This window comes from Notolepis coatsorum (genome assembly GCF_963971535.1).
Source record: "Notolepis coatsorum genome assembly, chromosome: 19".
Classification (NCBI taxonomy): Eukaryota; Metazoa; Chordata; class Actinopteri; order Aulopiformes; family Paralepididae; genus Notolepis; species Notolepis coatsorum.
The window spans coordinates 84,077,029-84,093,125 of NC_140183.1; the positions used below are offsets into that span (position 1 = coordinate 84,077,029).

A 16,097-nucleotide genomic window follows, 5' to 3' on the forward strand; every position below is an offset into this window, starting at 1 on the left:
GTCCTCTGCCCATTGTCTGTACCCACAGGCTTGTGCCTACCAGCAGCATAAGACACCAAATTAAGTTACAGTCGGCTATAGAGCCTAAATCAGTATGATTTTTAGTGTAAGCTATACTCTAAGAGATGTGATGCAGCTGTGATACCCGTGGAAACAAGTGGCTGCCTTGAGAAAAGAGGCTGGATAGAGCTGCTAAACTGAAGACTGAAATCATCATCAGATATATCTTGCCATCTCTGGGGATATGTAATTTCTTAGTTGGTGCAATTTATTTGATCAAAATCTATTCTAGGGAGCAATTGGGCTTCTTATTTGTAATTGGGACTGAGAATAAAGTGCAAACGGTAATGGCAACAGCTCAGTTTTCCATCTTTTTGGAGTAGGTGGCGAAGGGCTTACCTAACATTTAGGCTACATTTACAGTGTAGGGAATGTGTATACCAATGCCTACTGGTCAATGGAAATATGCCATTAGTAATAGGCCAGTAGGTTCACTGCCCCCCCTTGTGGCAAGAGGGAACACTACAACATTTCTAGGCAGTGCTATGGTGCCACCAACTATTGCAATTTGGAGGCAGAGGAGGATACCTACTGCTGAGATGGTTCATGGTGGGTGACCTATACCATCCATATGTTTATCGCTAGTGTCACTAGTAATTAGACTATTCTATAGGTACAGGGAATACTTGTTACTAATAACAATACAGTTCTAATAATCATTAAAAACACTCCAGACCTGCCTGCTGAATCGGACAGATTAATCCATGTACTATTATGAATGACGATGGAGACCTTTTTTTCCCACCAACTTTATTATACAAATGTTGTGTAACTCACTTTTGTATCTGAGGGGATCAATGCATTGAACAATAACAAAAAGGTTACTTTGAAATGTATAATCATGAAAATAAATCCATGAATTTCATTGCTGGACACAGTCCATCCTTATCCATAAAATGTACAGCCAGTAATGGGTTGCATCTGAATTTACTATATCTCCCATCCTCAATCTAAATGAATTCATAATGATAATGAAAAAACACACACCTTATTCATTCATTTCTCTCTGAAGATTAGCCTTTTCATTTATGTATCTATATGATTTAGTTCTTAATACTGAAAAAGTTATATCCCTGTTGCCACATAGTAGGCTATAACAATAGAAAGACAACAATTCTTATGAGTTTGGCACTGTACAGGTCATTATATACTTACTAACACATAATTTGTTATATCTTCAGTTCAATGTCGAAGAGATCACTCGTTAAAATATTCTGATTGTACTAGCTATACAAAATACAATACTTGCACAAATCAGTTTAACAATTTATAAAATCATGGTAATGAGCTTTTGATGGATATGGCTTGTGAAAGTTTACAGACTTTGCTACAGACCTTTTGTGGCTTTATATTAAAAAAAAATTAAATACTACTTTATGTCATCTGTCCTATTTCCCTGAAAAAAGAAACTTACTTGAAACATTCAGGTTACCATTGAACCCCCACATTACCCACCTGGGTTTAAAAACATTCATCCATACACACATACACTATGGCACCATGAGTTTATAGTGTTGGGTCAGGCTGTGATAGCAGAAACCAAATAATGTCTCTACTGTGGTGTTTCTAATAAATGTTGGCCCGTCCCAAACATATCTCCCTCTCTCTCTCTCTCTCTCTCTCTCTCTCTCTCTCTCTCTCTGACTGATATACGTACGTCCATATTTACACTCATACAGATGGCTGCAGATATTTTCATCAGATGTCTTTTGCACTAGAGTGGAAACATAAGCAATCGTTTAAGATCAAAAAGTCATAAGGCTGATGTCTAGGCACCAGACATACAGCTGGAAATTGGCCATTACTGTCAAGGACCTTAGATCCAGGCATTCTGTCAGTGCCTCTCAGTGAAATGGAGTTGGCATGCATCAAGATTTAGAATGTTCTTTAAAAAGTATTTATGACCAGATGTAACAAAAACAAACTAGTCGTGAGAATGTTATCCAAAAACAATAAACACTTAAATCCCACTAAGTAAAAGAACATCACACCATAAGATAATTGTTAATAATAACAATAACAGTTATAATAATCATTAATAATAATAACACTCCATCATAATCATAACAACACTTAGCACTGTGTATAGGAAGATTGTCCCAATTAAATATGTATTTCTATGTATCAACAACAAGCCTGTACCCTCTCGACTAAAAACCAAGCACTGTCAAAGTCCTCGTCCTTTTATCTGAAGAATTATCTCCTCTTTCCTATTACTCCTTAATATATATTTTAAATAAACAAATACATAAAAAATAATTATTCCTCTCGATACAATGCCTCTCGTTGATCAGTCACACTGACAACCTCGCTTTTACAGAATGTAAACCTTAAGGACATGATACAAAGTATGTTTATATCTGGTGCAAATATCAGGGGATTAGCTTTGTGCAAAGATTTGTCTCAGTGTTTTGCTTTGTTTTAACTGTGCTTAAACTGCTAGATTCGTTTTCTTTTTTGAACACATTAATACTTAAATACACCAGTGACAATATCAACACAAAATCAAGAGAAAGAGATACCATATTATATAGACTACAGATATCACATACTATATAGGATAGCCCTTAGTATTGATAAGCGTTATTAGTGATGGTGGTTATTCTTTTAATCTTTTTTTTGTTTTTTACTCGTAATGGCTGAAGTGCGTTATGATACAGCAAGGTTTTCCTCTGTGGATGGAAAGGGCATCCTTACCATCTCCAAGTGTCTTATCGCACACAGAGACATCCCAGAGAAGGCTTCACGTCGGCCCGTCTCCTGCCTTTAAAACGTTGGCTTGCTTAGAAGCCAATCCTTGTTTGTCTGTACAAAATGTCATTGATTTGTATCACTTGTCACCTGGTTAGAATGATAAAATGGTGATTGTCAGACCAGCCTCGTCTGCGGTATTTTCTTTGTATCTCCATAAATGGCTTTGAAGGACAATTGTGTAAGTGCAATCTCTGCGTCATGGTCTATTCATTTGTGCTCTATACCCATATTAAAATACATAGTCTTGTTATTGGTAAACTGAATAGAAATGCCTGTGCTGTATTGATCTAGTAACTGACATATATGATGGTCAAGAGACCCTTGTTTAGCAATGATTCATGGCTATATATTATTTGGCCATACCATAATTTATATATGATCCTACTTTGTAGTTGGGAACATTAAAGGGGCACTACACAGAAAAGTAATGTTGATTTATTTTGCACATAATCTCACACATTCCAAGGCTCTAAACTGTTTTGCACACATTAATTTAGTCGTTGAATCTTTGTGTTGTGCAATTATAGCTCAATGAAATGATGTAGATGAAAAAAATTGAGATAAGGATTGCAATAGGGTTTGCTGTTTTTTTCATCTACATAATGTCACTGAGCTGTAATTAAGGATTCAGTGTCCTCTGAAGACATCACTGGTGCGGCCACATTCAAACACTCATAACTCTCAATAGCTGTCAAACTAAACGAATGTGTGCAAAACAGATTAGAGCCTTAGAATATGTGTGAGATTATGTGTAAAATAAATCAGCATTGTTTTTTGGTGAAGTGCCCCTTTAAGAAAGATGTGGCTCCACGGCCGTAACATGAGATCAAACTTACCCCCTTACAAACACAGCAGTGATCACAGGCCTGGCTGAGGGTTACCTCCTCTTGGGGCTATAATGTAAGGGCACATGGAAAGCTAGGCACCCCAGGCAACTGATTGGTTATTTGGGTTCCTCAACAGATGAACTGGGTGCCGTGTCCTGTCCTGCCAATAGTGTCTGGCTGCTGTGTGATCCAGTCATTGGTGAGTGTGAACTCCAAACAGCAGCACCATCCACCACCACTCCTTCACACAGGAAGTGATCGACATCAGTTCTGTTTTCCCGTGAGACTGGTCAAGTCGACGGCACATCTCTGAAAAGGCCTTGTGTGGCCTGGTCCATTCCACCTCAGCTGGTCAGCTTGTATAAATTGTTGTTGGCAAGGATTTAGCGAGGTTACAATCCACTGGGCAATGAGCGCAGTTCTCCATAAAATTCTTAAATACAAATATTCCACAAGTGTGTCCTCTTCATCGATGTAAAACTATTCTACTTTCTTGGACATTTTCTGGTTCCCTGTCTAATATGGCTCCTGAGTTCTTTTTTGAAAGATGTATAAAAACAAAGTTATGAACAACACTTTTGTTGTTTTTATATTTCACCCTTCTATATTCTTTTTTGTTATGGTGCCGACATATGTGGCAATATGGCAATTTCTGGTATGAAATATGGCTGATGTAGGCTATCACATACATATATATATATATATATATATATATATATATATATATATATATATATATATATATATATATATATATATATATATATATATATATATATATATATATATATATATATATATATAGAAAAAATGCAACAAGAAGTCATCTCTTTTATCTTCAACCATATAAATAAACCTATTTATGCTATTTAATTACCACATCATGTACCTCCTGCTCTCTGCCTCCCGAAGAACTTACGTTGAATTCACCCAATAACTGCAATAAAGGGTAAAACTTGCTTTTTATAGATTTTTTTATACATCTAATAATAGTTAAATGCAGACGGCTAATATTTAATTAGGGGCAAATTCTACATCAGGCACAAAACCTTACACTGTCACCTCATTCTTACTGCCCGTTCTGATCCCCTGACTGCCCCCCCCACTTCCTCCTGACCCACCACTACCCCCACCTGGTATGAAGTGTAACTGCTCAATAGTGTTCTGCCTCTTCGCAGCAAAAGCCATCCTTCTAGCGCTGTGGCCCCCTAGTGTTCCTGTTCCCATGACTACCCCTGCCCCCGGCGTCTCCCCTGCCCAACCCATGCCCCCACTCATATGCCCTGTCATGGCTGTGCTCCGCTCCTGTTCTCTTCCAGAGGTGGGGTGAGAGTTCATCTTTATCATGTGGTGCCTGTCTAGGGTAGGTGTGGCACAGACATTCTGCTGAGACTGAGCCTTCTGCTGGCGGGGCAAGGTAGGTATCCCTCCTCCTCCCCCCCCTCCTCCTCCTCCCCCCCCTCCTCCTCCTCCTCCCCCCCTCCTCCTCCTCCCCCCCCCCCTCCTCCTCCTCCTCCTCCTCCTCCTCCTCCTCCTCCTCCTCCTCCATGGGCATATGGATCTACCACCCCCATCGCCCCAACACCACCCCCCATCCTCTCATCTAAATGGTCTGGGGACATGACCTGGCGCTCCTGTCTATCCTGTCTATCCTGCCTATCCTGTCTATCCTGTCTATCCTGCCTATCCTGTCTCTCCTGCCTATCCTGCCTATCCTGCCTATCCTGCCTATCCTGTCTCTCCTGTCTCTCCTGTCTATCCTGGGTTTTGCGAGTGAGGGTCTGCATGTTTGAGTTCTTATTGGTAGCCACCATGGCTTTGTAGTACTGATGCTGCTGGTTCTTGGAGAGCCTGGAGAGAGTCCCTGTGTTCCCAGGGACATCACCCATGTTGAGCAGCTGGTCCTGGGACTTGACCTTCCTCGCGGGCTTGGAGAGAGTGTCATAGTTGGGGTTGAACTGGGGTTCTGGAGGGTCCAGGGGGTAAGGGTTGGGGGTGGGCGAGGTAGGCATGCCAGCGGGTGGGATCCAGGGACGGACTGCATGCCTAGGGAGGGTGCCTCTTCCACTGAGGGTGTAGTCCCCGCCCCAGTGGAGGTGGTGCTGGGAGGACTGGAGAGCTGGCTGGGCTGTGTGGGGCCGGCGCTTGGTGGTGCAGTAACCAGAAGAGTAGTCATCAAGACCTTTTTCTGGAAGTCAAAGTCAAATAGGTTAAGAATAAGATATTCCTTTATTGATCCCCTTGGGGAAATTCAGCAGGACGAGGTCCCACAGAGTTGACTGTATTTACTGTATTAAGAAATAACTGTAGCACTCAACGCACATTATTACATTGTCTATCACGGTCACAACGGTGCCCTTGTTTTATTTCAGTACACAATAGCAACACACACACACACATGGTTCTTTAATGACAGATTATGCAACATTTTCAAGAGAGGGACGGGGACACAAAGGACAGTCTACGTCTAGTACTGACCCAGGCGCTTGAGGGAGGAATATCTGTTGAGCTCTGGCTTGGTGGCGCTCTCGTAGGAGGGGGGTAGCTGGGCGAGGTTGTGGAGGGAGTGGTGGAAGGCAGGCTGGGACTTGGTGTTGTTGTGTTTGCCTCCAGCTGCTAGTTGAGCATTGTTCATCCGAGGGGTGCGTTCTATGGAAGATGGAAGGAGAACAAGCGTTATGATCGGTAGGATTTCCTTACTAGTAGTAGTAGTCGTTTATTCAGTCATCATCTCACACAATACAATATACATAATCATTTAACAATATTTGATTTTACAGTGACTGAAAAGGTACAGACTGAAGCATAATGCTGTATATTCTTAACAAAATTAAGACTCCAAAACAGTATTCTAAAAGAAAATAGCAAAGAACAGTGTTATTCACCTTTGTAGTTTTCAAAAATAGCTTTACAAACCATTAAAAAAAAAGAAAAACTAATTACTATCAGCATTGTTCTACAAGTTAACCCCAATAATAGAAATACACCTCCATTTAATCCCTTTCTTAGCCTTTTGAACAGTAAATTAAAAAATATCTGGGAGTAACTTTGCTTTAGCTCTGTACATTATTTGCATAGTTTTATAGTAAACCAAATCATTAAATTTCATAATATGAGACTTTATAAACAATGGATTTGTGTGTTCATAATAACCAGCCTTGAAAAGGTTCAGAATGGCCCGCTTTTGCAGTAAGACTATTGGATTTACTGTATTTTTAAATGTCGACCCCTGTACTTCCACACAGTAAGATATGTAAGTTTTGTTACTCAATCCATAGTATGACATGTTTCGCCAATATGGCACAATGCAGCAGCTCATTGGCCTTGGTTGTCATGTATTGATAATCAAATGCTATATGATTACAATCACCTGTTGTTTGCGACCAATGTGTATGCAATTAAATACTATAAAAACAGCATTACACGTAGCAACACTGTCCAAATCTGATGGCATCCATTAGAACCAACAGACCCTTTAAACAAGTATACATACCCGTATAAAGACTATAAACATTGAAGTAATGAATTTAAGTAAATTAACACTAGGGATGTTAAACAAACACTCTGGTGACGAATATTTGGGGAAATACACTTGTTTTCCATCTTCCCGGAGTCAGACAAGAATATTGATGTCAGCTTCTTCTCTATGTGTCCAGTAGAACCCAGCGAGAGGTCCAGGTGCATGCTAGCCTAGCTTAGCAAAAGGACTGGAAGCAGTAGTGAGCAGCTAGCCTAGCTCTCTCAAAAGTGAAGAAATACAACTTCCAACAACTCCAAAACTCACACACAGAGATAATATATCATATAAGTAAGCAACAACATACAAGAGAGAGTGTTATATTGTGGTTATTGGCTCTGGTGCGCCGTGGGAACGAGGCCGTGGGCCTGCCTTGGTCGTTTCTTTCTTTGTAACAATGTAACAACAGAAGATGTGTAGTTAGCGAGTGCAAGTGTTGTAAATTAGGCTAATTAAATGTAAACAAGGCGGAGTACCACTCAAATTGTCAGGTACCTGTGCTATACTGTGATTATAAGCACTCACAGAATACCTCTCATCCAATTACAATGCATCTTTGGAACTAGATGTTGTATAATGTTGCATTGAAGCAGGAACCTCACAAGCATGCCTTACCGATAGTAGCAGTGTGTTTGGGGCTCGTGGATGATGGGTGGATGAAATTGTGCTGCAAATTCCCCACTGTAGGTCAAAGACAAAAGTGATTAGCTGTGCATCCACTGTACATTTATTGCATACATTTATTGCAGGACAATGTGTGTATTTTATATATTGTTGTTATATACTATATAATATATTTTAGGCAGTTTCATGGCATACATTTTGCATTCAAAGATCAAGGTACCTACCTCCTTTACATCCCATCCCAGCCTCTACACATTTGTATGTAAGGCATACATACTGTAACAGTGTTTATCTATGGTTCTATTTTCTGTCCATATGAACTACTAGGGTCAAACAGAATGTTTGTTGTATGAGTTGAGTCTCTTACGTCTGTTGTCCTTGCTGGGCAGGCCGGGAGCGTAGAGGTTTTTGGGAGGTCTCCCCAGTGTCCCCTGCCCATCTCCCACGGCCAGGGCCACACTGTTGTTCCTCTCATCCTGCTGCACTGGGCTCGATTGGTGACGCAACATGTCAACCAGGGCTCTTAGAAAAGAAGAAACACAAACACAGGAGGGGGAGGGGTTCGATTTGTGTTCTAACTCTGCCAGTACCCTTGGTCTGCGGTCTTGAAATGGTGCCAGTGGGAGTGATGTAAGTACTCACCATACATGTTCGCAGAAAATAGTATTAAATTAAACATTTCTACTAAAACTTGTGACCACAGTCTCAGAATTGACGGCATACGGCCTTCCGGTTCCGTTCCACAGCGCATGGCTGGCTGATTTTTCGGACCTCGGCAACAAAGCCACATTAACCCTGAATACGTTTTATTTTTTATACCATTTTATTTTCTAGAAGTTAGAACATACGCAGAGCAAGTTGGGAACCCTGAACGACGTGGATAAGGATCTCATCAGATCGATATTCCATGAGGAAACGGACGCTATCTTGGCTAAGCTAGCTGGCAGGGTGGATGCACTACAGGAGGAGGTGACTCCAATAGACGCACGATTAACCATGGCGGAGGGAGGTATGTCCGCGGTCGTGGAGGTAGCTGAGACCAACGTCGCGGGAATATTATGCTTGGAGGACAGGCTACGTGACTGTGAGATGAAGTCGGCGGATCTGGAGGACCGTGGTAGGAGATGTAATGTGAGAATATATGGACTGCCTTATGAAATGGAGGAGGACGAACCGATAAAGTACCTAGAGGAAATTATTCCAAAATGGTTCCCAAAGCTAGCTCGCCCTGAGATCGAAAGAGCGCATAGGATCTTCAGACCCGCTACCCAGTTGAAGGGCGAACGTGCAAACCCTTGCACATTCATTTTCTGCTGCCTGAGATTCCAGACGAGACAGCATATATTGAGAGAGACCAGACTGAAACCTCCGGTAGTGAACGGCCGTACATTGAGATTCGCCGCTGACTTTAGCGACTACACAGCTAAACGTCGTAGAGCATTCGCAGGCGCCATGGATCTGGCACGAGAGCGAGCGGTGGAGGTGTTTCTGCTATTCCCAGCAACGCTGAAGGTGAAGACGGGACGGGGAGAGGTATCGTGCAACCGACTATTCAAGTCACCAGCCGAGACGGAGGACTTCATTCGAAAAAGCAACACAGTCACTCCGACTGAGAGGAACAGACCGGCCACGGTGGAGCATACGCCGAGCGACGGGCAAGGAGGGGCTGGAGCGGGTACCTGAGGCTGGCTTCACGCGTGGCCTGCTAGCATGCTGGCTATCCAAGCTAGCAGCCCTGTAGGAGTGGAGCTGGTTCCACACGTGGGCGGCTAGCATACAAGCTAACCAAGCTAACGACTCCACTGCACATGTGCTATTAGCACACCGGCTAGCTAGCCGGGCCGACACTATGGTAAACACGTTCGACCGTGGCTTTCTCAATCCTCAGGACGGTAATACTTGACTTCTCTATATGGTACTGTCCCAATCACGAACATGATTACTGACTAATTGAATGTAATTCAGATGCCCTATACTCTTATCAGTTTTTTCTTTATTATTTATCTCTTGCCTTTTTTTATCATCTAACACTTGAACTATCCATTGAACGGCGCAAGGTTTACGTATGTTTATTGTCTTTACTCGACTCTAACCGAGCGGGATGAAGATCACAATTTTCACTCAGACAGACTGAATGTGCTTATGATCCGGCCAACCGAGGGGGTTGATCCCCTTTGCAACGAACTGTATGCGGGTGGCAGGTCGAGGCTACCCTACCGCTGCGGACAATGCTGTGCATTTAACTCTCTTTCTTATCACAGCAGAATACAAGACTGTCACCGACGCTGCACCACCACAACGTTGGCAGCACGGTAATGATCGGGGTTTGTTTCCACAATGGTATTATTTCGACATGTGTTAAGAGTACCTCACTTTAATCAAGTTCAGTTCGGACGAACTATGTTTCATTTGCCTTTATCGTATGCATAATGTTCTATGCACTGAGCTCTATATAGATATAGATTGATACTCTCTGTTGAGAGATGGGGGACTTCCCCTATTCCTAATTCGTTACAATATACAATTCTGGTTAGAATGGTAAAGTTACGTAATGTGGTTCTGGTTGCTGTGACCCGGTCACAGTGCCAAGTGATGTTTGATCGACATCGGACAAGATATTTGAGGGGGGGGGGGGGGGGGACACGGGTTTTTTAGTTTTTTATTTCTTTTGGCTCGTTCTATTGTATGTCTGCTCTCGTCCAATAGGACCTTAGCGTGGGGATGTGTATATGTTGTGGTGCTCTGCTTCGGGGGAATCACGTTCAGTCATACTGCAACTTGGTTGGAATATGGCTAATTTAAACATCTTGATCTGGAATTCAGCGGGGCTTAATATTCAACATAAACGCACAAGTGTGCTAACATGGTTGAAAAGACAGGAGATTGATGTGGCTTTGCTGAGTGAAACCCATCTTTTGAAGGCTGACAGTGCTAAACTTGCAAACAAATTTTATCATAATATAAGCTCCTCTTCTTTTAGCACTAGATCCCGGGGAGTAGCCATAGTGGCTAAGCGGAAGTTGAATATTAAACTATTAGACGTGTGGTCTGATGCTGAAGGACGAATTACTATTGCGAAGATGGAATATACTAACAGGAAAATTGCTCTTATAGCTGCTTACGCCCCTAATGTGTATGACGCGCACTTTTATACTGCACTCACTACAGCGATGCTGAAACTACCGGAGTACTCATTCATAGTGGGTGCTGATTTCAATGCCATGTGGGATCCATTGATTGATAAATCCGGAGATGCTGTAACCCACGATCAGAAGCAAGCTTCCGCGGCCCTACGTGGCTGGTCTAAAGACACGGGGGTTATTGATATGTGTTACTCAACCCAACCTCGCGAGACTACTCTTTCTTCTCCGCGAGACATAAAACTTTCTCCAGAATTGATTATGTCTTCTCCTCCCCTAGGCTATTCGATAGTTTTGACGTTGACTTGAAGACCACAAATACATCCTCCTTAAGGGTTCACTCAGCAAAATGACGTCTCGTGCCCCTAGATGCCGCTTTAACTCAACACTGCTGAAGAACGAGGAATTTAATCTACAATTTAAGGAGAAGCTCATTGAATTCGTGCAGTTTAATGCTGGATCGGTACAGGACCCCAGAACTCTGTGGAATGCGGTTAAGGGGTTTATTAGGAGTAATACCACTCTATTTGCTTCCAATCTCCGCAAGGGGCGTCTCTCCAAGTTAGTAGAATTGGAAGAGCTGCATAAAACAATGATGTCTTCTATGCAGCGCAGATATTCTAGCCGACTGGAGCTCCAAATTAAAGTGGTGAAAAAGGAGATAAACTCCATTCTAAGACAACAGTCTGAATTTCAAATGCACAGAACAAGACAACACTACTACTTTCATGGCTCTAGACCTAGTCACCTACTGGCTATGAAGATACGGGCCAGCGATCAATTTGCGGATATCCCTGCCATTAAGAACCAACAGGGGGAGATAACCACCAACCCCAACAAAATCAACGATACTTTTCGCTCATTTTATTCCAACCTGTATGAGTCGGAAGTGGTCTTTGATCACGCCAAGCTGGAGTACTATCTTAATCAAATTAACCTACCACAAATCTCAGAGGAGGACACAAAACGGTTAGCTGAACACTAGATGAGCTCAGGGAAGCAATTGCTGACATGCAGCGGGGCAAGGCTCCTGGTTGGGACGGCATTCCACCGGAACTCTATACTGCGTTTTGGGATATACTTGGTCCCTTATTACTTTCAATGATTTTACACTCAGTCGAGGAGGGCAATTTTTCCAGGGATGTCAATATGGCACTTATATCTGTTCTACTCAAGAAAGATAAGGACCCAACCGAATGTGGAAGCTATAGACCCTTAAGTCTCCTCAGAGCTGATCTCAAGCTATATGTTAAGGTGCTAGCCATCCGACTTCAAAAGCATATGACGTTTCTGGTTAACCCCGATCAGACTGGCTTTATAAGAGGTCGACTGGTCACGGATAATATCAGACGGTTACTACACGTGATTGAAGCCAGTAAGGATGTTGCAACCCCTATGGCCATCATGTCCTTAGACGCGATGAAGGCCTTTGACAGACTGGAGTGGTCGTATTTATGGGCGGTACTAGGAAGGATGGGATTGGGCGATGGTTTCATTCACATGATCAAAGTCCTCTACACAGGTCCCTCTGCCATGATCTTGACTGGGAAGCTTTGCTCACCACTATTCACTGTTTCGCACTCTTCTAGACAGGGTTGTCCTCTTAGCCCAGGACTCTTTGCTCTTTCACTCGAACCTCTAGCTCAGTACATAAGACAATCCCGGGTTATATCCCCTGTGTCAATTAAGGGCACACATCACCATATCAGCTTATACGCGGATGATGTACTCCTATTCATGCAGAACCCAGCCGTCTCTCTGCCTTATCTTCTCCAAGTAATAGATGACTTTGGCAGTCTATCTGGATTCAAGATCAACTGGCCAAAATCAGCTTTCCTTCCACTCAACGAGACTGCGAAGGCAACCATCCTTCCAGCAAACATACTCATGGTAGAGCACTTTAAATGCCTTGGGATTGAAATATTCCCAACTGTTAACCAGACAGTAAAGTATAACTACTCCAGCATGAGTGACAGGATTACGAAGGATTTTGACAGGTGGTCCAAATTAAAGAACTCACTACAGGCCCGCGCCTCAATAATTAAGATGAATGTTTTACCTAGAATTAATTTTATCAGCTCCATGCTACCGTTGTCTCCCCCTGTTGGTTACTGGCAAAAACTGCACTCTGCTGCATATAAATTCGTCTGGAATAACAAATGCCCACGCTTAAAGAGAACCACTGCACAGAGGAGTAAATTAGACGGGGGTTTGGCATTTCCAGACTTCAAGTATTATTTTCAAGCCTACTCTCTGAGACCTCTTATCACGTGGTTTGACGCTCAAGCGGCTGTGTCCTTGCGTCCATTGGAGGAGGAGATGGTGTCCCCACACAGACTTCAAGATGTCGTGTATACCAACATCTCAATTAAACAATGCAAATTACGATTTGGCCCTCTGATCACACATGTGATCCAGATTTGGCGTGACACCCAGAGAGCACGCACTAACCGCCATAAATGGCACACGCATTCCCCACTATTCAATAACAATTTGCTCCTTATTGGACAACGACCCATTAGATTCCCTAGATGGGAGGGGAAAGGCGTCTATATATTGGGGGATATTTTCAATGACTCTGGTATCCGGTCTTTTCAGGACCTATCCGACGGATTTGATCTCCCCAGTAACTCCTTTTTCTTTTATTTACAAATGAGGGCAGCTCTAAAGGCTCATGGAGTCCCATGGGACGCTCCACTAGAAGGACACCGGTTTCCAGGGGTGTAAAGTACTTGAGTAATTGTACTTCGTTACAATACTTAAGTACTGTTTTGGGGGATTTGTACTTTACTCAAGTATTATTAGGTTTGTATACTTGTACTTTTACTCCATTACATTTCAGAGAAAAAAAACATACTTTTTACTCCTTACATTTAAAATGCAGACCTACAAAGTACAAAGTACAAATTTCACAGGTTCAACCATTTTAATTAGTATATTTTAATTGTTTATCTGGCCGAACTAACGTTAACGTTATTAATCCTGCGACCGAAGGTAAACAGCCAATCAAATCCCCATCAATGGAAAATGAACCCGCCCATACCCATGCTGATTGGTCCTTGTGCAAGACTAGAAAACAGGGATCTTTGATTAAACACCTGCTATCAGAAGAATAGACAGTCAGATCTGCATTATGCTGTGGTTAATATTGTGATATTATTCAGGGTACTCCAGTATTCTGTCTTTAATATTGTGATATTATTCAGGGTACTCCAGTATTCTGTCTTTAATATTGTGATATTATTCAGGGTACTCCAGTATTCTGCCTTTAATATTGTGATATTATTCAGGTTATTCCAGTATGCTGTGGTTAATATTGTGATATTATTCAGGATACACCATTCTGTTTTTAATATTGTGATATTATTCATGCTGTGATGTGAATGCCGTCCATGTTAGTTTACCTTCAATGGAGAAGTGCATTAAATAATTGTAATGCAAAAAAAGTGTCCTCTGTTCTTTCATTTCAGCATTGTCTATCTCAGAACACATTCCATTGTGGGCAGAGTGTATGATTGGTTTCATTCCAGCCTTGCCTAAACACCAGCTGATGATTTCACTAATTGGCTCACCTCTTCAACTAACTCACCTGGTGCAATGTATAGTTAAAATGAAAACTTGGCCCATGATGGAATGAGTTTGAGACCCCTGGTCTATCCCTTTAAAAAAAAATTACTTTAACTTTTTAGTACTTAAGTACATTTAAAAGGAGGACTTTTTGACTTTTACTCAAGTGTGTTTTTAGCCAGATACTTTGACTTTTACTTGAGTCAGATTTTGAGACGGTACCCATACTTTCACTTAAGTATAATTTCTGGGTACTTTTTACACCCCTGCCGGTTTCACAAATTCTTTTATGACAGAGAGACATCGAGAGGCTTCGTCTCTGACTTTTATCGGCACTTACTTACGTCCTCATATAAGGACCTACCCCCCCCCCCCCCCCCCCCTCGGGAGCTCCCGTAGCTCACCGCGTATCTCGGCGCTATTTTGGCGTCGGGGACAACCGTGCTCGTCACGGATCTGGGGTACACGAGTTCGATTCCCGGACCCGCCGTATTTTCTCAGAGTGTCTTCCCCTACTCTACATCCCATTCAACCTGTTTCTGTCGGTCATGCTTGACCAGAAAAGCGATAAACGCTAAAAAAATGAAGTTTAAAAAAAAAGGACCTACCCTTAGATACGATTTGGAGAAAGGATATCCCTGAGATGGATATAGATTTTGATTGGGATGTGGTCTGGGAAAATATTAGGCTATCATCACGCAACCCAGGTGGTGTATGTTGGTGGTAATGGTGTTTTTTGTATTTTTGTTTTATTTATTATTTTTCATTCAATGTTGACCCTATGTATATTTTCTGACCCCCTTCTGATCTGGGTCTGGTGATCGTGGGCTCTGGCTGGGGGGGGCCGCGGCTCGGGCTCTCTGCGGGTCGAGGCACTAAAGAGGCGTGGTGCTTTGGATCGCGGGGGGGCCGGGCTGGGGGTCCTCCGGGATGGTGGGTTGCGGTTGCCGGGCCTGTAGGTGGCGGGGGCTCTGTAAGCACTTTTTATAGTATATATTTTATTTTATTTTATTATACTTTTACTTTGTGACAACTTTATTGTCTAATCATTGTTGTGTTGTTTATGTTGTTGGATGTCTTTTATGTACTATTGTTATTATTGTGTTGTGAGTTGTGTTGTTTCGTGTTTGAAAATTGAAAATAAAAAAAAGATTTGGTCCAAAAAAAAAAAAATTTACGGCATACAAAGTATTCGTGGGAAAAGGGTGAACTACTGATTCGGGATAAGTCAAGCAGAAATATCACATGTTTTAGTCTGCCACATGTAAATGTTTGTGTTTCCTTTTTTTTATATACTATTTATTTTTGGGCTTTCTGTATTTTTCACCCATTCCAATTTAGTCGTTATGCCAATTCCCTTCCTGGTCGTTGCACACATTGCCCCACTGTCGGCCTGGGGAGGGTGTAGAACTACCACATGCCTCCTCTGATACATGTGGAGTCACCAGCCGCTTCTTTTCACCCGACAGCGAGGAGCTTCACTGGGGGAACGTAACACGTGCAGAGGTTCATGCTATTTCCCCCAGATCCCCTCCCTGCTGAAGAGGCGCCCCGACCGACCAGTAGGAGTCGCAGTTTACAATGACCAGGACACACACCCCACCGGCT

General features: G+C 42.4%; 1 protein-coding gene across 1 annotated transcript in view; it reads right to left on the reverse strand.

Annotated features, from left to right (window-relative positions):
* Positions 1 to 4,691: 4,691 nt before the first annotated feature.
* The window catches only part of shisa7a (shisa family member 7a), a gene marked incomplete at both ends in the record, with an annotated part of 12,613 nt that continues 1,207 nt past the window's right edge, over positions 4,692 to 16,097 (reverse strand). The window contains 5 exons of the mRNA XM_084336745.1: positions 4,692 to 5,042; positions 5,267 to 5,829; positions 6,120 to 6,290; positions 7,774 to 7,839; positions 8,150 to 8,304. Coding sequence (XP_084192871.1) covers positions 4,692 to 5,042; positions 5,267 to 5,829; positions 6,120 to 6,290; positions 7,774 to 7,839; positions 8,150 to 8,304 — 1,306 coding nt within the window. The remainder of the gene's footprint in view (positions 5,043 to 5,266; positions 5,830 to 6,119; positions 6,291 to 7,773; positions 7,840 to 8,149; positions 8,305 to 16,097) is intronic.